Source organism: Triturus cristatus, chromosome 9 (assembly GCF_964204655.1).
Source record: "Triturus cristatus chromosome 9, aTriCri1.1, whole genome shotgun sequence".
Classification (NCBI taxonomy): Eukaryota; Metazoa; Chordata; class Amphibia; order Caudata; family Salamandridae; genus Triturus; species Triturus cristatus.
In genome coordinates, this window is record NC_140592.1 from 1,057,335,818 (window position 1) to 1,057,358,983 (window position 23,166).

The 23,166-nt window shown below is 45.5% G+C and overlaps 1 protein-coding gene across 6 annotated transcripts in view; it reads left to right on the top strand.

Moving 5' to 3' along the window:
* MIA2 (MIA SH3 domain ER export factor 2) overlaps nucleotides 1–23,166 on the top strand; it is a 635,554-nt gene that overhangs the window by 167,318 nt on the left and 445,070 nt on the right. For all 6 annotated transcript variants that reach the window (XM_085626929.1, XM_085626930.1, XM_085626931.1 and 3 more), the window contains exon 7: nucleotides 17,997–18,128. In XM_085626929.1, the coding sequence (XP_085483055.1) occupies nucleotides 17,997–18,128 (132 nt within the window). The remainder of the gene's footprint in view (nucleotides 1–17,996; nucleotides 18,129–23,166) is intronic.

Consider the following 23,166-nt stretch of genomic DNA (forward strand, 5'->3'; position numbering starts at 1 on the left):
TTTCTGATCACAAGCCATTAATACATCTGCTAAATGGAAATGGGACAGGAAAAGCTTCCTCGAGACTTGTTTGTTTATTATCACGCTTACACGAATATAACTTTGTTATAAAACACATACCTGGTGGTCGTAATGCAAGAGCGGATTGCCTTTCTAGGTTATCATTAAAAGATAACTCATCATGTTCCAGATTTGGTGACGTAGAATGTGTGGTAGCTTCCGTTGAGGATTTTGTCAATGACTTGCCTCATATTACTCAAGATGACTGGGTGAAAGCGTCTGGGGAAGATTCCATTCTGTTGGCAGTAAAAAACATGATCGTGTCAGGTTGGCCTAAAGAACGTTCTCTTCCCTCTCCTTTAAAATCCTTTGCACAAATTAATCAAGAACTTTCCCTAGTTTAAGATTTGGTCATGCGTGGTGATCTCGCAATCCCTCCAACATCGTTGCGAAATAAAAAAAATTAAAAGAGCACATGAAGGGCATCTGGGTATAGGTGCTACCTCAAGGAGGTTGAAAGAAAATTTTTGGTGGCCTGGTTTAGACTCAGATGTTACCAAGTGGATAAACTCTTGTGCAACTTGTCTAGTATCTGATAAACACTGGAAAACGGTAAAAACACCTTTGCATAATGTTCCAGAAGAGTTATGGACAACATTAGCTTTGGATTTTGCAGGACCATTTGAAGTACTTTCTAGTGACAGAAAATACATGTAGTATTAATAGATTATTATTCAAAATGGGTGGAGGTTGAATTTTGTTCTTCTCCTTGCACGTCATCTGTGGTTAATTTTCTCTCTAGAATTTTTCTTTCGGAAGGATTTCCAAGAGAGTTAGTCACAGACAATGGTTCCCACTTTACCTCAAATTTAATGGAAAATTTCTTGTCAGCTCATGCTATTAAACATTTTAAAGGTCGCTTTGTATTCTCCCTCGGCCAATGGCTTAGTGGAACGAATGAATAGATTTATAAGAGAGGGAATACAATCAGCTCTAGCTACTAATGTACCTGTAGACCTGTTTTAAAAAAAAAAAAAGATTTGTTCATACCTTACAACTCCTCATTCTTCAACTGGGGTGTCACCCTTTAGACTGCTCAAGAAGAGAGATCCAAATGGGACTCTTTGTCCGTCATGGATTAGAATCTTGAGGAAGAATGATAATTCATGTTTGGTTTGCAAAGATAAACAAAACATGCTTAAAAAGGTTGCAGTTCAACAAGCTATACAAAAGTAAAACTTTGATACCAGAGCTTGTAACTATGCTAATGATTTTATAATTGGGGACTGGGTCATGATCAAATCTCCTAAGAAAGTCAAGAAGGGTCTTTCAAAACTATCTCTTCCTGTACAAATTCTCAAATTATCCAAAGGTTCGGCGTTTCTTGGTCATAAAGGTTGGTGGAGTAAGAGAATGTTAATCAAATTAACTCCGCATCAAGCAAGTGAAATTTTGTTAAAGAAAAGAAACGTTCTTCAAGATGATTTACATTTTTCATAATTTTTAGATGGTTCTACCTCACCAGATTCATTAATGTTATTCAACAATGATGTTTCAGGAGATTCTGTATCAAGATCTTCATTTCCTATTGACCCTCAAAATGTTGTTACTCCTACGTCTTCTGAACCGATTTCCACAAGACCTATTCGTAATTGTACATTTTCTTCAAGATACAAAGATTTTTATTTTCATTAACATCATTTTTGTTTTTCTTTGTGAAAGCAGAAGGGTGATGTAATATACTGTATACATGTCTTTAATTGCTTTGTTACGTGCTCACATTCTTTTGATGAGCTCGTGTTTCTTCAACATTCTGTAACTTGCATGCGCGTTGTTCATGTTACGCGCGCATGCTATGTGATTATCATTTGAAATGAGCATTTCTTGAAGATGCATCCCCGTGCGTTCAACCTCCTTTCTGAACTATGAACGGCATCAGTGGACAGTTGCCGTTCGTACTTCAGAGAGGAAGGACGCACTCCAGTGGTGTGATTGCTGTAACTTTAATAAACCTACGACATCAACTTTGTTCCTGTTTACATTGGCTTATTCTTTATTATTAATAAGAATTTACACATTTCAGTGAGTTGAAGATTAATTTATTTAACAAGTAGAATTAAGCAGGTAAAGTAATACGTCCTATCCACATTAAACTGACAGCAACTGCCCCCAAAGAAATTCAGTCTCACTCTGCTTCTAGAATACAGAACGTAATGACACGCTAGGTCATTCTTGATGTGAGAGAGAGAATGTGATGATGCATAGGCATTCTGAAAGAGGAGGCAAGATCATTACACATCTTCCCCCTTTCAGAAGAAAAGGAAGAAAAGAGTTGAGAGTGCAGGGAGGAAGAAAGAGAAAAAAAAACAACCAACAACCAAAACGTTAATGTAAAGCAAAGTCATTGAATTTCGTTGGGAGCTTTCCAACACGCACAGAGTGCAGGGAGGAAGAGCCTTCATCTTAGCGATTTTCAAGTCTTTACTGGCTTGCCAAGAAACTGAACCAGGAGCCGTACTGACATCACAACACAACTTTCTAGAATTAGGAGTCAAATTCATCTCTTCATTCAAACTCTCCCCTCTCATTCATCCCATCCTCGTTGCCAGTGTAATGAAGTAAGTACACTGGTGGTGAGTAGAAGAAGATTAATTTATTTAACAAGTAGAATTGAGCAGGTAAAGTAACACGTCCTATCCACATTAAACAGACAGCAACTGCCCCCAAAGGTATTCAGTCTTACTCCGCTTCTAGAATACAGAACGTAATGACACGCTAGGTCATTCCTGATGTGAGAGAGAGAATGTGATGATGCATAGGCAATCTGAAAGAGGAGGCAAGATCATTACAGAAAGCATGTTGTAAAGTTGTTGGATGTAAGTGTGTATGTGTAAGTGTGATTTCAGTGAACTTTGGTCCTCGTTTTATATAATATTTTTACAACATTGTTATTGTCCCCCTGGGCAGAGGTCCGAGTCAATAGGATTTTCAGGACCTTTTCCTATAGAAGGGGACCATAAATAAGGCTGTCCATTGTCTCCTCTCCTGTTTGACTTATGATTGACTTCTTGTGGAATGAATCAGGAGGGTTGTGCTGGTAGAGGCCTTCAGCTGTATTGGGCAGACCTAAGCATCTTCATGCATGCGGGCGATGCACTTCTTTTCCTACTTGACTCTGTAATGACAGGAGCATATATATATTGCAAATATTGCAACTTTACGGAGATGCGTTTGGATTGTTGTAAATTGAACCAAATCAACACTGATACCACTGCATGAGGTCGGGAAGGTTATACCGTGGCAGCCCATCTTCAGGTTCACATAGGGAGTTTTAAATATCGAGGAGTGCACTAAAAGGCATGGGACATTAATATCATCCCCGTCATGACACAACTTAACAAAAATCTTAATAAATGGGAACATGTTCCTCCAGCGATCACTGAGAAGATTGCATTAGTCATAATGATCGCCCTCGAGATGCTTCTCTATGTTCTGAAAATCGCCTTGTTAAATTTGTGGACAGTAAGATTCAAGTATTTTGGAGGAGTGAATGAGAGTGATGCACACAAGATAGGAGTGTTTACCCTACGCTGCTAAAGATAAGATCCCCTCCGCGGGAGCCCTGCACAGACATAGCAAACCTTGGGCACACACCAAATACACAAAACGGATGATCTCCGTACGTTAGTAACTATTAATTCATATAGTAATATGGACAATAAGTTATTGTTTCATATGAATAATCCAAATATTTTTGACGTCCGCACAGATCTTGTTCGCTGTTCACGTAGCCAACACATGTTTTGTCGATTTTAGCGACTTTGTCAGGGCTGTAAGTATGATTACAGGGCCTGTATGGGGGCACGATAAGGCCACATATGAAGTAGTTCTGCCGAACCATTCGGGTAGGTACTTAAGGATATTCAAAAGGTCATCAACGGAATTTAACTTGTAGTCCACGTAGTATGTTTGCAAGAGGTAGGAGTATCCAATAGTAATGTGCTGTAATCTTCTGATATATCGAAATCAGTGTTTTGGTAAGTTCGGATAGTCCCAGCGTAAAACAGTAGTGTCCTTTAGCTATGTTCATGTAATGTACTAACTCACCAGATTAAGGTGCACGGGGGTCTGAGTACAGTCCCTTAAAGGCTTCCTATTGTGGCATAATCCCTCGGTGTTGTTCTGCAGTCATTTTGCAATAAACTCAAAGCTGCACTGTGGAAATATCTATAGTTGGGTAAGCATTTAAGGTTGTATTGGGCTAAAAGCGCGCAGGCCACATATGATGGAGGATTAGCATGCCAGATGTCCAGTTATATTATTGGGCAGCCCACCTTACAATCCTCAATGAATGGATGTTTGGCGAGCGTGACAAACTTGCTTACCGGCTGGAGCTTGAATGCTTCCAAGATTCTAATCCCTCACATTTCCTATAATAATCTGAACAACCTACTCATCTCTCAAGCGTCAAAACCCTTACACTAACTACATGACGCAAAGCCACGTGCCATATCTGAAGGAAGAAATTACCTACTTTGGAGACACTTTAATGGCAGTAAATTGGCTTTAGCAGCAAAGTCGTATGAATTTAAAGCATGGGACTAAAAAAACGGATTTCAAAGTTTGGAAATATTTGTAATGTGGAATAGATAAAACCATTCACACACTTTATGTGAAGAATATCAAATGCACAAATCACAATTTCCCTGGATTTCTCTAACTCTAATACACTTTAGGCCCACTAAAGACCGAGTTGGTAAACCCCTCTCCCCCAGAATTCAGTACTTTAGAAGCTAAACTGACAATGGAGCATCTGGGCAAGGGATGCATTTTGAGAGTGTACCGCTCCTTGGTCATCAACACACCAGATCCTCTGGCCCAGTTAAAAGCCATCTGGGAAGTAGATATTGGCACACTAGATGATTATGAGAGAGGCTAAGGTGGCCCCTCAAATTTTGGCAAGCTCCTCTTGTCTTAGGTTCATTTAAGTGAAATACTTACACAATACGCCTGAGCGACTGTGGAAAATAAATACGGGTTCCTTCACAGATTGTACTAAATACCTTGAGGTGAGGGGTAGCCTAAAGCATATAGTATGGAACTACCCCAATATCCAAGGGAACTGGGGGGAAGGTCAGCGGTGTCTTGACGAACATTGGGTTGAATTGATGCCTAAGGTTGCACTGCTGGGAATTATGGAGGGGATAGATGACACCATAGCAGCAAGGCGTTGGATTTAAAAGGGACATTGCTAAGAAATGGAGAGCAAAGGCTGCCCCCCTACAACTCACAAACGGAAACAAGGCATCAATAGAACCAAGCATTGGCATAGCCAATAGGTCTCGCCTTTGGGGCCTTATAAGTATTTAGTTATGCAGCACACTATCCTTCCTGCAACAGCATCAACTGTTGCATGGCTGAACACTTATAAGGTCACAAACGCGAGACCTATTGGCTATGCAAATGCTTTTTACTTTGTGTACCCTGGGGATGGTCAGGTTGCCACTGTCTGATGATCTGGCCGGGATATAGGGTTTGAAAAATTGTGACAGTTGCCAAGGACCCAGACCATGTGTAGCCTTGAACGCAATACATAAAGCTTTGAACTGAATGCGTTTGCTGATGGGCAAACAATGTAGCTCTGCGAGAGCCTTGTAGGCCGAATCATAGCGAGTGAGCCCGAGCAGGACTCTAGCTGTGGCTTTCTGAGTCATCTGGAGTTTATGTATACTACGCTTGCTCGCACTAGTGAGAATGGCGTTGCAGTAGTCCAGCGTAGAGCCAGTTAAAGCTAGATATGTCTGTGCTTTTAAAGCGCGGCCACCATCTCATCACACCCAAGGCCGTAGCGCTGTAAAATCTCAATGGGCAAACCCCAGTTTCACTCCTTGCCACAGTGCGAGCCAACTCGTATTAAACATTTGCTCCCGCAACAACACACTTTGAGGCAGGTAACAGCGGCATGTAGTGCATCTCAAAAACTCTTTAGTAAATTATTCATTTAAATAACCTGCAGGTTTCACTTTCAGGTGTAATATCTTCAATTTTCAGGAAGGACAATCCAATCCTTGAACATTGTTATCGTAGATGATCTGTTGTGAGATGTTTCTATACTTGCAACTTAGTATTTTAATGTGTTTTAGTTTTAGTTATTGCACCTTGGCATGCCCCTTAGTACTGTTTTAACCCCTTCCATGCCCATGACGGAACGGTTCCGTCATGAGCATCGGTTGAGCTGTGCTCATGACGGAACCGTTCCGTCATGGCCCCGCCCGCGCTCGAACCCTTCAGCACCGCGGGGGAATCCGCGCAGCGCTGAAGGGGTTAACTCCAATATTCCATTGGTGGTTGAATGTGGTAAGACAGTGGCAGGGGTTTTTCTTGGGATAGCTGTGATGCATTGAGCAGAGAGAACAGCTCCGAGAAGACTGGTGAATAGCACATGCAAGAGGAATGGACAGTACAGAGGAGAGGAGATGGCCAAGGAACAGAGTCAAAGGAACATTGGTGCAGAGTGAACAGGACAGAGGAGCAGGGTGAACAAGAAAGAGGAAGAGAATGCAGGACGGAGGACAGAACGACCAGAACAGAGTAGCAGAGTGAACAGGACAGAGGTGAAGAGCGGCATGAAAAGGGGAGTGGAAGGTAATGGACAGAGGAGCAAAGTAAACAGGACAGAGGAGAAGAGTGAACAGGAAAGAAGAAGAGAGGACAGAAGGCAAAACGAACAGGATAGAGGTGCAGAGCTGCATGGACCGAGGAGTGGAGGGCCATGGACAGGGGAGCAGAGTGAACAGGACGAAGGAGCATAGTGAACAAGAAAGAAGTAGAAAGAACAGGACAGAAGACAGAGCGAACAGGGCAGAGGAGCAGGGTGAACAGGACAGAGTAGCCGAGTGAACAGGACAGAGCAGCATGGACAGAGAAGAGGGCCGTGGATGGGTAGCAGAGTGAACAAGACAGAGAAGTGGAGGGCTATAGAAAGAGGAGAAGAGTGAACAGGGTAGAGCAGCTGAGTTGCATGGAAGGACGAGTGGAGGGGCATGGACATGGAGCAGAGTGGATAGGAGAGATGAGCCGGGTGAACAAGAAAGAAGTAGAAAGAACAGGACAGTGAAGCAAAGTAAACAGGACGAAGGAGTGCAGTCAACAGGACAGAGGAGCAGAATGAACTGGACAGTGGAGCACAAACAACCAAACGGGAGCAAAGAGAAGCGAGTTCACCAGCGAGAATTGGATACAGACAGCAGAGAGTACATGACAAAGGTTGCAGAGTGCCAGATAGAGCGAGATAGTGGGAGGGCAGGGGCAGTGTGCCTGATAGAGGGACAGAGATCCAGAAAGAGAGGTGGGGGCAGGGTCAGAGTGAACAAGACAGAGAAGTGGAGGGCCATAGAAAGAGGAGAAGAGTGAACAGGATAGAGCAGCTGAGTTGCATGGAAGGACGAGTGGAGGGGCATGGACATGGAGCAGAGTGGATAGGAGAGAGGAGCCGGGTGAACAAGAAAGAAGTAGAAAGAACAGGACAGTGAAGCAAAGTAAACCGGACAAAGGCGTGCAGTCAACAGGACAGAGGAGCCGAATGAACTGGACAGTGGAGCACAAACAACCAATCCGGAGCAAAGAGAAGCGAGTTCACCAGCGAGAATTGGATACAGACAGCAGAGAGTACAAGACAAAGGTTGCAGAGTGCCAGATAGAGCGAGAAGAGAGTGAGATAGTGGGAGGGCAGGGACAGTGTGCCTGATAGAGGGGCAGAGATCCAGAAAGAGAGGTGGGGGCAGGGTCAGAGAGAGAGAGGGGGGTCAGACAGCCCGGCAATGGAGGAATTGTGATAGACCGAGCAGGCATCGTGCCCGACAGAGAGCTATAGAGCCAGATGGACAAGTAACAGAATAGTAGGGCAGGGAGACAGTTAGAGGGGGTAGAGAGGCAGTAGAGGGGTCATCGTGCCAGAGAGAGGGTAAATATAATGCTGAAGGGAGGGTGCAGAGAGCCGGGCAGAGGGGGACAGCTTGCCTGGCAGAGTGGCCATCGTTCCAGACGTGAGGTGTAGACCTAGTCAGGGGCAGTGAGCCAGAGAGAGAAGAAGGCAGTGTCCCGGACAGAGGGATCGTGTGCCAGGCATCGATGCAGCGAGCCAGGGCGGGGGCGGAGGCGGTGGAGCTGGAGAGAGCAGGGAGAGAGAGGACGTGACCGGAAGGAGACCTGGAAGCGCAGGTGTGGAAGAGGGCAGGGCCTGCCATGTGAATCTTTACACGCTGATAAGAATGCAGAACTGGAACCGGCAGTGACGCAGAGGCCTCCTGTGGAAGCGTGTGCGAATGTTGGACGAGTGCAATGGCGCAGATAAACTGTGTAATGCACGAGCAGAGCAAACGAAGCCGACAACAGACTGAGGCTTGAGGTGATTGATGCAAGGGGAGAAGAGGAGCAAGGGCTGGGAACACGTCCTGCATCGAGAGTAACAGTAGACCTGGGAGACCGTTACGGATGCAGCACAGAATGACAGCTTCAAAAGGGAGAGTGAGAACACACTGATGCCCAAAGTTCTTCTGAGAATATCCATAGTGAAACAAAGGTCATCACTTCCTGATACACCCCAAACTGCATCCGAGTCTAACGAGTCAACACAAAAAAAAACACGCTAGTGATGTGCGCTCGGATAAATAAAAACAAAAAACACGCTAGTGATGCGTGCGCGTTTAAATAAATAAAAAACACGCTAGTGATGCGCGCACGTATAAATAAAAAAAACACTCTAGTGATGCGCGCAGCAGCACGAAAAAGTTAAAGTGATAGTGCTGGAAGGGAGGCAGATGGCGGCTGCGCGCGTGAATGCAAGCGCTAGGCCAGCCAGCAGCACTTTGAAAACTAACCTACTAAATGTCTCTCCGAGCAGCGCATGCGCGCTGACTCAGCGAGACCTAAAAATGGCTTTCATGACAAGGGAAGGCCAACAGAATTTTGAAAACATATGGTGGAAGTTGGTGGATACGATGTAGGCCCATGACACCTGAATTCTTAAAGGGGAGGTGTGTTCTGTTTCTGTATCTCTTGCTGAAATGTATTGAGACTTAATACTTTATTATATAATTTTATGCAAAATACATACTCTATATGGTGGTGTTCCCTGCTTGCGTTTTAAAGCGGGTTTTTGAAAAAAGTGTGAATTCACTGATTTCTAAAAGACCATACAGCAATTACAATTTGAGGAGTCCTCAATAGCATGAGTTGGTTTCAAAGTTAAATAATTAGTCTTGGTTAAGGGTGAAGGTATAGAACGCAAGGACTCGAGTATAGTTTTCATGAATTCTGGCATTCTGTGGTGGGAATGTTACACCTTTGCTTTAATGTCAACAGGGCAGATACAAAAGATGCCAAATGCTGATGTGCATTTGAGTTGAGTGTGACTGCGAAATCTGTGAGGGGTGTCTAAGGTGTAGGGATACCATCATTGATTGAGTCAACAAGCTGGGAGAGAGAATAGCAGCAGGGCTTTTATGTGCAAGTAATGTAAGAGCGGATAGTACATGAGGGTGAAGGGGCTGGAGAGAGCTGGGATGGGCTTATGAATGAGGAAGTTGTCCAACAGAGGTGCTCAGGGGGGAGAACAATTCGCTTTTGGTAAGGAGGATTCCTCAGGGTGAGATGGTTCCTTCTGGAGTTGGGTGTATAAACACTGTGAGTTGGTAAGGGGGTAACTGAACAGCAAAGATTGGAGATGACATTCCAATAAGTTGTTGTTGGCATTAAGATTTAAGACACAAAATAGAAGGGGTTAGGGGTTGTGGGAATGGTTTTATAAAAGCAACATTGTGTTTGAAACCTGAGTTTAGAAAAGAACAGTTCAAAACTCTTTTTGGGAAGTAATCATATAATTTGAGAATACAGGTGCACAGGACGGTTATCATTTAATTTGAGGAAAATGGTTGTGTCAGAACCCCTTTCAGATGGCCACAGTGCAACTGTGGGCTTTGAGGCCACTTGCTCTGAATGTCCAGGGCCTTGCCTTCTATGGTTCCTGAGCAGATGTGCTGAGTACTACTCCTTCAGCACTTGACTCTCAGTGGTAGTGCAGGTCAAGCAGTCTAAGGCTTCTTGAGGGGTGTGGGGTTGGGGAGGTAGGTGCAAGGTGTACACAGGCACAAGACTCAAACTACATCCAGCAACCCTCACTTTTATGACAAGAGTAGTATTTATAAACAAACACAAACTGAAATACGGCGCACACACACGCAATATCCACACTCTTTGTAAGGCTGGAACTCTAGCTCTGTCCTGACAAGGTCCCGAGACACACTCCCCTGTCTACTGGTGGAGGTTAGTCCCCATTCTTGTGAGAGAACTTTCAGTTTAGGCTTTTTTAGTGAGTACAAGTCTTAGAAGTCCTACAATGGATTTTTAGAAGTGAAAGTGTCCCTGCACCATTACTGTATTAGTTGGGGCAAGCTCCCCCCATGGACTGTGTGGCTCAGAAATAAGTATTACCAGCTCTAGCTGGTGTTGCAGTACGAAAGACCCTGGGAGTGTGCAGCAGTCCAGCTTTGTGGTAGACTGCGGCCGAAGCTGACAAAGAGCTGTTGTCTTTTCGCTGCTGGCAAGGAAGCTAGGCCTCCACAGCGCTCCTACATAGATGTGGTAAGTTCCTCTGATTCCGACATCGGGTCTTGAGCAGCTACTATGTATCCAATGCTTAAGTTGGTGCTCTGGGTGCATGGGTCAGAACTAAGCGCTTCTTGGTTGCAAGCTGCACCTGGGTAACAGCCCTCACACTTCATAGGGGTGAACCAGAGTAAGTGCGCTTGCTCTTTACCTGGTCGCCCAACTTGGGTGGCACACGGGCAAATGGCCCAATCGGTGTGGCTTTGCTTATCTTCACGGAGGCTCCCTCTGGCATACGGAGTTGCCGACTTAAGTAGCGCACGGGCAGATGGTCCGATTGGTGGAGCAATGCTAATCTTCACGTAGGCCTCCTCTGGCAAACTGGTTGCTGACTCATACATGGGTGTACGGCTTGATTGGTTTAATAGTTCTTGTCTGGACACTGAACCGAACACTTAGCTTCAGGTGTCCACTCAAAAGGATCCCCATTGTACCTAGCTCCCTCCAGGTACTCTCCTTCAACTCATAGGGTCCTCTGGTCTAGACAAACAAGCAGAGATGTTGATACTCTATAGCAAGTGGTCTTGAGTGTCCTGGATGATGTCCCCTCACCCAGCAAGGAGACTAACAGACCGTGGTCCCCTGTCCTGGTCTCAAAAGGCAGAAGTCTTGCTGGGCGTCTCCACATCTACAAACAGCCACAGATCATTGCTTGACAGTTGAAAATTTGGGAGACTCCGGTTCCCCTTTTTATAATCCATTTACAGACATTTCCTTCTCTTTGAAATTTGGGTGATGCATGTTGCTTCATTTCAAGTGCCTTCTCCTCTGTTCTATTATCAAGGAAGTAGTTTTTTCACAGCAAGAGCGACTTTAACCTTGATAGCCCCACAAGACAAGCCATGGGAGTGCCTCGAGGATCACACCTGAATATCACATTCGCTTATATATGCCTAACAAAACATTACAAAGGTCACAGCCCTGCTCTTGATGATTCCCTGTCTCTGTAGCATTTCCCTTAACAACCACCCCATCCTCTTCTAGAGGTGTTGCCATGCCCTCTGACTAGTGGCCTTCCCAGAATCAACGAGTCCTTTTGCAAGTCTGGCTCTCTCATCCTCCTGTATATGTCCCAACCAGGTCTTAAGAATGTGTCAGTCCATAAATCTGAGAAGGCTCCTCCACATGCCAATCCAAGGCCAATGGTTTGCAATAGGGCACCAGCCACCGGCCTCCGTGCATTGTAGTACTCAAAGCCACACTTTCATCACAGCACTCACACACAAACACAAGTATGCTGCACAGCACTACATGGTAGCATGATGTAGGCCAAGGGCCAATTATGCACCCAGCAGCAGAACATTATATGAGTGAGACGGTAAACCTCACTCCAGTAATAGTTAAAAAGTCTTTTTTACAATACTTATCTATGTTGCAAAAACATGGTATACTGCCATCACCATCAAGCTACTTAACTCTTGGCAAAGGTGAACCCAGAACTCCCAGCCGCGACGATATTGCTGGATGACGAAAAGGCTTTTGATTCCCTGGAGTGGTCTATTTTGTATGCAACACTCAACAAACTGGGTTTCCCTGGCAATATTGGTGCCCTGGTCTGCCTGCGGTACACCCACCTTGTGGCGTGCCTCCGTCTCAATGGAGAACTCATAGAGCGGTTCCCCCTGTTGCAGGGTACCATGCAGGGATGCCCTCTCTTGCCACTTTCATTTATAATTGCCATGGCACCTACAGGAACGCCATCTCCAGCTGGGAATTAGATTTTATCAGGGTCCTCTCCTTACCTTGTTATAAGTGGATGACATTCTGCTCTTCGTGCGTGATCCGGTTGTTAATCTTTCTCCAATAGTACGTGAGGTGGTCCGTTTTGAAGCCTTCTCCGGCCTCGTCATTAACTGGGCAAAATCAGAGGTCTTCCCATTGACTGATGCTACCCTGCCCTTTGCGCTTGACTTCTCTCTACGTTGGTGCGATGAACTCCCCAGATATCTCAGTATCCTGCTGCATTACATGGCTTCTGAGGTGATCTGTATTAATTACAGCCCGGCCATGGACCGCTTATCCACACAGATCGATCGTTAGATTATGCTTCCGTTGTCGGTTGCTGGCCGGATAGTCCTTATCAAGATGGTGGTTTTGCCGTGCATGCTCTATCTATTTTTAAATATTCCCATTCCACTTACCACAATGTTTTTTGCGACACTTAGAGGCTTGTTGATTCGGCTGGTTAGGTTCTTGGGACTGGCCCGGGTGGGGTGGCAGACACTTTCAATGCCTTTTTTGCGGGGCGGTTTTGGAGTACTGGAGTTTTATCTGTATCATCTCATAGTGCAGGCACGCTATGCTTATTTGTCGTACTACCCTGATGCATGATTGCACTATTTAAAGCCTGAGCACTCTCTGGCACGCCCCTGCCCTCTCTCTGCTATTTTACCGAAGGGCCTCACAAGGGACGCCAACAGAAATCCACACGTTACAAACCACTTGTTAGGCCTGGGAGAGACTTTGTCAATATTTGAAGGCTGACTCCCTGTACTTCCCGCACTTGCCATTATCTAACAATCCGTTGATACCACCGACCACTGAAAGCCTAGCGCAGCATGCACTTCCACACTGCCAAATTCGGGTGGTTGGAGATGCGTTTAAGGAGGGTCAGGTGCGCTCGGTTGCGGACATGGTTGAGAACCACAACATATCCATACTGGATAAATTTCTAATACACAGTGCAAGGGCCAATTGCTGCAATGCGCCACTCGGTACTGGAACCGCAGGATTTTCCGCCCTTACCCACAATAGTTACATCGTCCGATGGCACACATTTGGTCTCAAGACTGTACCACTGCGCTCAGACTCTTCTCCCCGGGGTGGGGGCGGTGAGATGTGGGCAGCTTCGGAGGCGAATTTGCGGCATCCGCTGACAGACAAAATGTATACTTTTTACTGCGAGCAAACTCGCTATATTTCCAACAACTACAGGCATAAGCTGCTCCACTTTAAACACATACATAGGGCCTATATCAGCCCCAAGCTTCTTGCTAAAATGGATCCCACTAGGCTGGACAGCTGTAGGAGGCATGCGGCACCGCAGGTTGACTTCATTCATCTAGCGTGGAACTGCCCCCTGGTCCTGGCGTTCTGGGAAGCAATCTTTGATCAGCTAGTACTGATGGTGGACTCCGAGCTATCACCCTCCCCACTGTTGGTATTGTTGGGATATGTCCACCCTCTGGGGACTGGAATACGCCGCTTTACTGCGATCGCCTTATTGGTATCCATGCACTAGCGAGGGGGGGCCTTACACCCTCAACTGTTAAGGCGTGGTTGAGAGACCTGATGTATTACGATACCACTAGTGATGTTGATGCGACACTGGTACCCCTTGCCTCCCGACCCAAAAGCATTTGGCAACAACTCCGTGCCGATCTGTTATCACACCCTGAACTCGCAGACTGAAAGGCTTTTGCGCCCTTCTCACGAAATGCACCAGCTGGCAAATATGATAACCCACAACATCTGGATTCTACACTCATGTAGCCCTGCATTGTTGTTGCTTGTTTTCTTTTTTTTTGTTGTAGAGATTGGTTGTGTATTTGTCATTCATATATCACTTGCTTTCTGCTAAAATGGACATGATATGTCTTATCTTCTCTTTCTGGCAAAGGTGCTCTTTGCTGTTGTATTTGAGAAATGCCAATAAAAACAAATTTTAAAAAAAATAAACTCTTGGCAAAGGCAGTACCTACTTAACACTACGAGGTAGCGCTTTGAGTGCCCCTCCCGGTCTAACAAGAAATCAATCAATGCAAGAGGCATAGGTGATTGCTCGCATGTATGACCCTTGTTTGCCCATGACCAAAAATCAGTACCAAGGATACAGATACTGTTGCTGCTGAATCACTCCGGGCAAGGGTGCAACCCGTCACTATGTAGGGGACTCTCTCCTCCCAACAGGTTGACTTCAGCAATTTTGGAGAAAAAAAAGCCAATTGAAGATGGATATAGGATATGGATAAAGTGCATTACCTAAATTTGACCTTTGAAACAGTAGTCTTGAAAACTTCCTTACAGATTAAAAATAGGACATACTGCAGTCCTCCTTTAGCTCACACCCAGCTGTAACTGCAAACAGTTTGCATGCTTAGTGGCTTAGCAGCTGTCTTAGAGTAAAATGCAGATACTGGGTTGAAGCATAACATCTTATTCACAAAGTGGTAGAAATCAGGTGGTTATTTTCATCAGGCCTTACCTCTTTGTGTCATGTGTATTATGCTTCTTTGTTAGTGTTTTGTATGTCCACGGAGGAACTAGACCACAATGAAATCTGGGGGAAGGTCAATGCAGTTTTAAGTGGAGGATTGAATGGAGATGCAAGTCTGTCCCTGTGTTTTCCATGCTATGGTTCATGTATCAAATGATGGGATCTCGGTAGTTCTTACTCTCTTTATATCCAGCATTACACCCCAGCTTTCACTAAGCAGGTCTCCAGGTTACAGGTCGGACTCACTCTTTGCACTCCGATGTGGTCCCAGCAGCAGGTGAGGACTTGAGCACACTACCAACGCTAGCCCCCAGGCAGCACGTATATGACATCAGAAGGAGATTTTTAGTGATATTTTAATTATGCAGATATAGGTACTACCTTATAGTTGTTAACATCGAAATATATCTACTGGGAGATATGGGGACCTGTTCACAAACTGCTCTTTGTAGTTTGCAAAGTCATACTATTGTAGTACTAATCACAAATTGCTTTTCACTAACCTATGGGTGGAGTCCTCTGCCTTTCCTTCTAGGATTTCATTTGCTGCAGTTTTCCTTTAAAGGGTAGAATAGTATGAAGGACTAAAGCCAGACTAGTTGTCTTTTTTAATTTGCTTTTTAGGTCTCGCCTGTGATGCAGCGCATGCGCTGCTTCGCCTTGGCGAGATCTATTGTCGTTGCTTTTGTGTCCGGCTTCTGTGGAAGTGTGGTTGGTGTCCGCCCTGTCGGCATTAGGCCCCGCCCACCCAGACTGGAGATTTCGCGAGCCTTGCTCAGGCTTTTTATGAAGCATTCTCGGTTAGATGCTTCGGCATCTGTGTTTTTGTAGTTATTATATCACAGGGCTACGTCGGCGGGGCAGTGGTAGATTGTATGGTTAGTAGAGAGTTTTTTTATGCACTAGGCTGCTGGTTTCTGTTTGGCAGCAGAATGTTTCCAGTTGGATACTGGAAGTCCGGGTAGAGATGCTTTGGCGGCGCCGCCAGATCTAGTCACTCCCGGTCCACCTTCCCCCGGTTCAGGCTCTCATGGCCTCCGGTTCTTACACTGGTGGTGCACATCGGAGGAGCAGCGCGGTGCTTCGCTTGTCTCAGGCCCGCCTGCTCCATCGTCGCCAGGGAGCAGCGGGGGGCGTGATTGCTGCGATTAAAGAATAAGAACAGCTCCCAGGGATGAAAATTGCAGAAATGAAAGTGAGCGGCCCGGGAAGCAGAGAATGGAATATCAGCATCGCGTTTCAGCGCCAGGGGACCCAGGCAGCGAGCCCGAAGCACAACCATCGGTCGGGCGCTGCTAGCTAACGGAAAGTGGGCTGCAGTCACTGGGCCCGAAGCTCGGCTGCACCAGCTCATGTCTAGCGAGACAAGAAAAGGGCCCAACATAGGTCAAACGTCCATCCCCCTCCGTGGCGGCCAATGCTGGCGGGCCAGCGAGAAGCTTTCGTGGGGGCCGGGGCAAAAACGTATTAGGAGGCCTGCCCCAAAGAATCTGGTTTCAGATGCTTATCACATCTAAGAGCACATGAAAGTAATTAAATTAAGAATGTGTCGTGTGCAAAAACCTCTCGCATATATGGTTTAGTAGACCATAATGTTGCTCTTTCATTAACAACATTAAAGGCTGGTATAGGAAGCACACAACTACCGACCTGCTTCTTTAGTCACCAATTTTAAAAAAAATTCCCTCACCGCACAAAGGTGGTGGTTCACATCAGTTGTGTTAAAGGGCGTTCAGTGCGATGATCTAATCTAATATGCTGAAGTGAAACAATCCACATTTTTACAGAAGACACCTATATAATTTGAAAATGGATACATCGGCTTAGTGGCCATCAGTGACACTTGAAGGCCTGGAGGTCACGTCTGGGGTAAGAACAGGTTGTCTTGGTTCCTCAGTCTCTGCTCCATTCCTGCAGACAGGAATCTTGTTACGGGATAGAACAAAGTTGGTCCCGCTGCAGAGAATTATAGGACTAACCGAATCATCGCTATCACTCCCACCTTAGGCTGAGAGAGAGAGGCAGGAGAATCTTGGGTGTTGAGCGCGCGGCATGTGTGGGCAGGGCCTATGAGCGAGCGCACATCCAGTCAGCAGTGAGTGCAGCTTGCCTGACTCTCGCAGCTTAGATGCAGCATGTGCAGGCGAGAATTACCAGGGACCTGTGCTGGGAAACACGCTGCGCCTGCGACTTGCTGCCTGCTTACCCATAGTGTTGGGCCCCTGTGAGAGTAGGGCCTAGGGAACAATGTGACGTTTTCCCCCTTCTGATGCCAGTAAATGCTGGTGACGGTGAGAATGCTTCCTGGTCTTCAGACCTGGATACACGCCACTTGTGGTGGCAACAAGAACATTCACAGAGCTTTATCCCTTGCGCCAACCTGGCCAATGCCAGTGGAAAACAGCTCATACCCAGGGTCGTCATCCCCTGTGCCATCGAAAGCCAGGGGCAATAAATTGCTCTCTGGCCTTTGCCTCAAGCATATGGAACCTCATGGACATTTACATAACCATCGGTAGAGCTAGAAAGAGAGGAAAAGTAACAAGCATTGGCAAAGCCAATAAGTTTTGCCTATGCATTTTTTGGGCTTTGTCAATGTTTTTTTTACATTTATAAGTCCGAGCTGCTGTGCAACATGGCTTAAAAAAAGAAAAAAAGCCCTATGGCGCAGCTAACACGAACCGCATCATATCACTTCCCTCCCCTTTAAAGCATGTTGCACAGCCGCCAGTACTGCTGTGCTACATTTCAAACAAGCGTTGAAAATGCAATAGGTCTCGCCCTTGATTAAGTTAAAGCCATTTGCCTTGCTCATGGTATTGTATAGCAAAGCAAATGGCTTTAACTTAATGAAAGGCGAGACCTATTGCATTTTTAATGCTTGTTATTCTAGTTTGGCTGCCTTGAAATGTTCTTTCGGACAACATGCAACATTTTTTGCTGAGAGATATTTCTCTATGTAAAAAGTGTTTTGTAGTCTCGCATGTCGCCGGAGATATTTTCTGTTGTTGTATTTAATGAAAGCATCGATGATTGCAACAGTCATTCTCAGCAGCTTGACATGCCTTCTCCTGTGAGTGCTTTAGTGAAGCTGTTTATTTTCCTTTTGTTCTAGGCTGTGGCCTTTCTCCCTGAAGATGTTAGACCTGGCCCTGACATTTACGGAGTCTCCTGGGACATGGTGATATGTGCTGCTTTTGTTGGAGTCTTTACTATTTTCTTGTTTCTGTGCCAAGCCGGTAAAGTGGTAAGTATTCAAGCAGTTTGTCGCAAACAAGAATTATAGTGTAATGTGGATAAGGTTTCACTGGGAGAATTGCAAAAAATGTGAATTGATTTATTTGGTTGCGCTGAGTAATGTTGAACTGTCAGTCATTTTTTTTTTTTTTTACCTTTATTTACCAGTTTCACAAGCATAACACCGGATCCAATAATATTCATTTAGTATTACATTACGATATCTATGGTAGGAAAAGAACGAAAGTTAAATCACCACCACTATGCAGTCTTGACAACAGATTGCAAATTTGAGTAATAAGAGAATATAAAAAAATTCTTATCCGACCATTTATCCCTCCTGACCGAACACAACATGCGAATTACATTGGTTCCTACAGGACAACATTTATCTCGGGTTTCTGCATTCATTGCTGTAACTACCAACCGTAAGTAAGATAGCCCAATTAACCCACCCCTTAGGGATAATCCCATGTTCGTGTTGTGGAGTGGATTGTGAGTGTGACGCTGCGACATAGCTGTTTAGGGGGCACCAGATGTCTTTTGGACGGGACGACCGTACGATAGTACAGATCGCTATTCGTGTTGCAATGTGCCAAGCTGTTTAACCAGCTATTCAGTGCCGGTGCATTTCTTTGACCCCATTTAAATGCGATTTCTCTCTTAGCCAACAATAACCCATGGGCAATAAATTACCGAATCCCCTTCGGGTACTGACAGTCAGTCATTCATACTGCACCCTTTGATCCACAGATCGGCACCTAACTCGGACTCCTGGTTGTTCACAATTTGAGGAACTTTGTATTTATTGTTATTCCTGCAAGGGGAGAGTTACATATGATTAGCTCTTGTCCATTTGCTGGTTTGTAAATGATGACCTCACAGTGCACCACGATACCCAGTCATACCCATAGACATTCTTACAGAGAACACCAAAAAAAAGACATACTGGAGAGTAGAGAACCAGAGAACACAAAAACTGAGACAGACCAGTCCCCATGCACAGTGAGCCTGACCACTGCAATAGGTTTCCTTCCCTCAACCCTCCAGAAGAATTGGGGAAAAATGGCAAAAAAAGTGCATCTTCCTAAACATTTTCATTATATATTCAAACTGACCACACCTACTGAGGTGAAGGGGAGTGAACAGAACATAAGGGAAAATGTGTCACACCCTTGTCTCTTACTGCCACCGTGCGACCACTGCGATCCTATTTCTACTACAGGGACAGCAGAAAAGAGAAAGCAGACTAGCTTCAGACGCCCTAAATTCCTTTACTAACAAAGCAATAAATAGAGCCCAGAGTTCCATATATGCATCAGCTTTATTATACATCGTCATGGACATGTGCTCCATCGCTAGTGCAGTCCACAACCATCTCAACCATGCTGTGTGGTCAGGAACCACTGTGGAACCTCAGTGAGCTAGTATTTCTAATCTTGCAGTGTTAAGAGCTAAAGCTATCTGTCTCCCTCTAAGTGAGCATAAGGGTAAGGTCAAGGGGTTGGGGAGACCTAGCAGAATATATGCTGGGAAGCGCGGTATATCACTGCTAAAGGCTTCATTAATGCAATTCAGAATCAGTTCCCAGTTTCTCACCAGTTTGGGACAATACCAGAGTAAGTGTACCAATGAGCCCGTCTGTTGGCACCTCCTCTAACAATCGGCTGAACGATCTTTAGTTCAGCAATTTATTCTCGCCGGTGTGAAGTACCAATAAGATACCACCTTGTACGCTGCCTCTGTGCCCCGGATATCATGTGCTGTGTGGCAGGTTCTATAATATCTCTTGCCATTCCTTATCTGTGAGTGTTCTGCCTATTTCCTCCTCCCACCTCAGCTGGCCCCTAGATTTTGTGGATGCGGTTGCTGCTGAAAGTAGAGCATAGATTTCTGATATGATGCGCTTGTCGTTATTTTTAGTGACAAACTATTTCTCAAATTGAGTCAATTGACGAGAAGCCCCTGGTCTTATGTCCGGGGAAGTTACCCAGTGAAGCACCTGATTATATATGAGGAGATCGGAAACTGGGAGTGTGTAATCTTGTTGAAGCTGATCCAAGGGAATGATCCCATTCTGGTCAAACAGAAACCCACCAACTTGCAACCCTTCTCACGCTACTGCTGAAGTGATTCTGACTTGCATCCGGGGGGAAATTCAGGATGATCAAGTAACTGGGTCATCAGGGAGTGGAATGTAGTGAGGCTAAGTCGGGTTGCTATTGCATCCCAAACTTTTAAGGTAGTCGCCGTTATCGGAGAGGACTAAAGCCCCCATGCCCTGTGTTTACGAGGAAGCCAAATCTCTCTCCAGATATTTACTCCCGCAATCGCTTGATCCATGAACGACTAGTGCTTCTCAGATAGGGGACGGGTCCATTCTATTATAAAGCATAATTGTGATGCTTGAAAGTATTTCTGAACCACTGGAACCCCCATTCCCCCTCCAGCTTTAGGCTTAGTAATCTGATGAAAGTTGAGTCGTGGTTGCTTCCTGCCCAATATGAAGCAATTGATGGCTCCTTGCAAGTTACGCATGGTAACGGAGGGTGGGGGTCAGGGGGATAGTCTGAAAGACGTAGAGTATACGTGGCATGATCGTCATCTTGATTGCAGCGATGCATCCTGCCCAAGAGAGGCCTGCCCGGGACCAAGTGGGCAAAGTCTTATTTGTTTGTTCCAACTGTGGACTGTAGTTGGCTGCTAGCGTTTTCTCAGGGCTATGCGCCAGCATAATACCTAAATATGGTATGTGATCTCCGTCCAGGAATTGAAAAGACAGCACTGCTACCGTATCAGGGGTAGTTGAGAGGTTTAATATTTGTGATTTGGAGAGGTTTACCTTGAACCCTGATGCCTTGCTAAAGTAACTGAATTCTTCCACCAAAGCCGGAAGTGAAGATGCAGAATTCTTCAAGGATAGGACCACATCGTCCGCGTATAAACTTGTAGTATGTGTGTCTGCCCCCAGGCGGGTCCCTAAGATCAGTGGATTTTCTCTAATTCTTTGTGCCATTGGTTCCATATAAAGGGCAAATAGCAAAGGAGACAAGGGGCAACCCTGTCTTATTCCTCTGTGTATAGGGAAGTGCCCGGAGGAGTATCACTTGACTCTAACAGAAGCCCTTGGGGATTTATAGATGCATCTCGTCCAATCAAGGTACTTCTCCCCGAAGCCGAATCGACGGAGCGTCTCAAATAGAAACGGCCAATGGACCCCGGTGAAAGCTTTTTTCAGTATCGACGGAGAGTAGGAGAGCCTCCTCTTGAGAGCGGTGTATTAGATCTGTGAAGTGTATCAGTCGTTTCGTGTTGTCCCCACATTGTCTCGAGGGAATAAACCCCGCCTTATCTGGGTCAATTAGTCCTGTCCTATAATGGGCTAATGCGTGCGGCTAGGATGCTCGAGAATATTTTTGCATCAACGTTAAGCAACAAAATTGGGCGATAAGAAGCACATTCCACAGGGTCTTTAGAGGGTTTTAAAATAACAGAGATAGAAGCTTCAGAGCGGGAGTCGGGTAAACTTCCGCTGTCAATGAATGAGTTAAAAAGTCTGGCCATTAGAGGAGTCAGGATCTGGCAGAATCTTTTATAAAATAGTGGGGTAAAGTCGTCAGGGCCCGGTGATTTAGAAGTTTTGAGGTGGGCTATGGCCGCCACCACCTCTTCTATTTGGATGGGTCGGTCAATTTGGGAGCCTGGTTAGCTGTACTTCTTGGAGATATGAGTTTGTCTCCAGGAGGAGAATCGTCTCCCGCATACAGCCTACTGTAGATGTCTCGGAAGGGCTCAGCAATTTCCGAGTCTGAATGTACTGTGAACCCAGCAGAGATTTTAATCGACGATGCCGACCCCGAGACCTCCCTCTGGCACATTCTATGAGCTAGCATGCAGCCCGAACGATCTCCACTAAGTAAGAAATGATGCCGAAGGCGCAGCAGGGCATATTCCTCGCTGGCCAGATCTAAGAGGTGCAATGTTAAGCGTTTCTTTTCAAGTTCTCTCCAAATGCGGGGTGCACCTGTGCTTTTATGGATTGATTCTAATTCTGCTACTGCGGCTTCTGTCTGGCTTCACTGCTACTTTCGGAGTCTGTTTTCACCTACAGAGATTGCTATAAGATTACTGTGTATTACTACCTTTAATGATTCCCAGACCGGCACTCCAGCTGCCAGGAACTGCATCAGTTATTCCCCACCATTTCAGCCTCCCAAACCCCAAGGTAATCGCCAAACTACCAGGGCCGCTTTTCCCTTCCTGTCCACTAATCCTGGCAGTGGTTGCCCCAACCTATCCCTACTTTGCCTGCATAGAACATGAGTTTTAAGAAAGCTGATCCCAGCTGCACTCATAATGCCTCATCTGTGCTGGCTGCTTCAGCTTCCAGCTCACTAAGGGGGGGGGGTCACATGGCTATACCTGTGTCTCCTCAAACTTCTATTGGGTGCACATACTGTCTAACTGGGGAAAAGATAGGGGAAAGTGACGTTTAGAGTCACAAACCCATTTCCACTGATTCCCATGGATGTATCTATCTCCTAAAACACCCAGAGCCTTCTCTCTCAAACCTGTAAGATGTCGCTCTGTCGGCTGCTTGGGCTGTGCTTCTCCTCCGCACCCTGCTGCAAGCCTGAGAGACATTTTGTGATAGTACATACGATATTATCATCAATTACAGACAATGTCTTTTATATAAAGTTTGAAAGTGTATGGGAAAGAGAAGAAGAATGGAATAGGACAAAAGTAAATGAGAAAGAAATCGCAACAAGAAGAAACATGCTTCTTTATACAGTAATCTTGAATCTTGGCTTACACAACCACCCATCTTTGATAGTATCACATTGGTACATTATAATGCATGCCAGCTGAAATAAAGAGTAATCTCCATTACCGAGTTCGCCAGCAGCACAAAGGGGCGAGCTAATAGGCTGATGACTAACGGTCCGGTTGATCCAGATTTAAGGGGAGGGGATCATGTGTGGTATCTGGGCTCTGCGACACATCGTGGAAGGTTGTCAGTGGTGATAGAGTGACAGTGTCCCTTG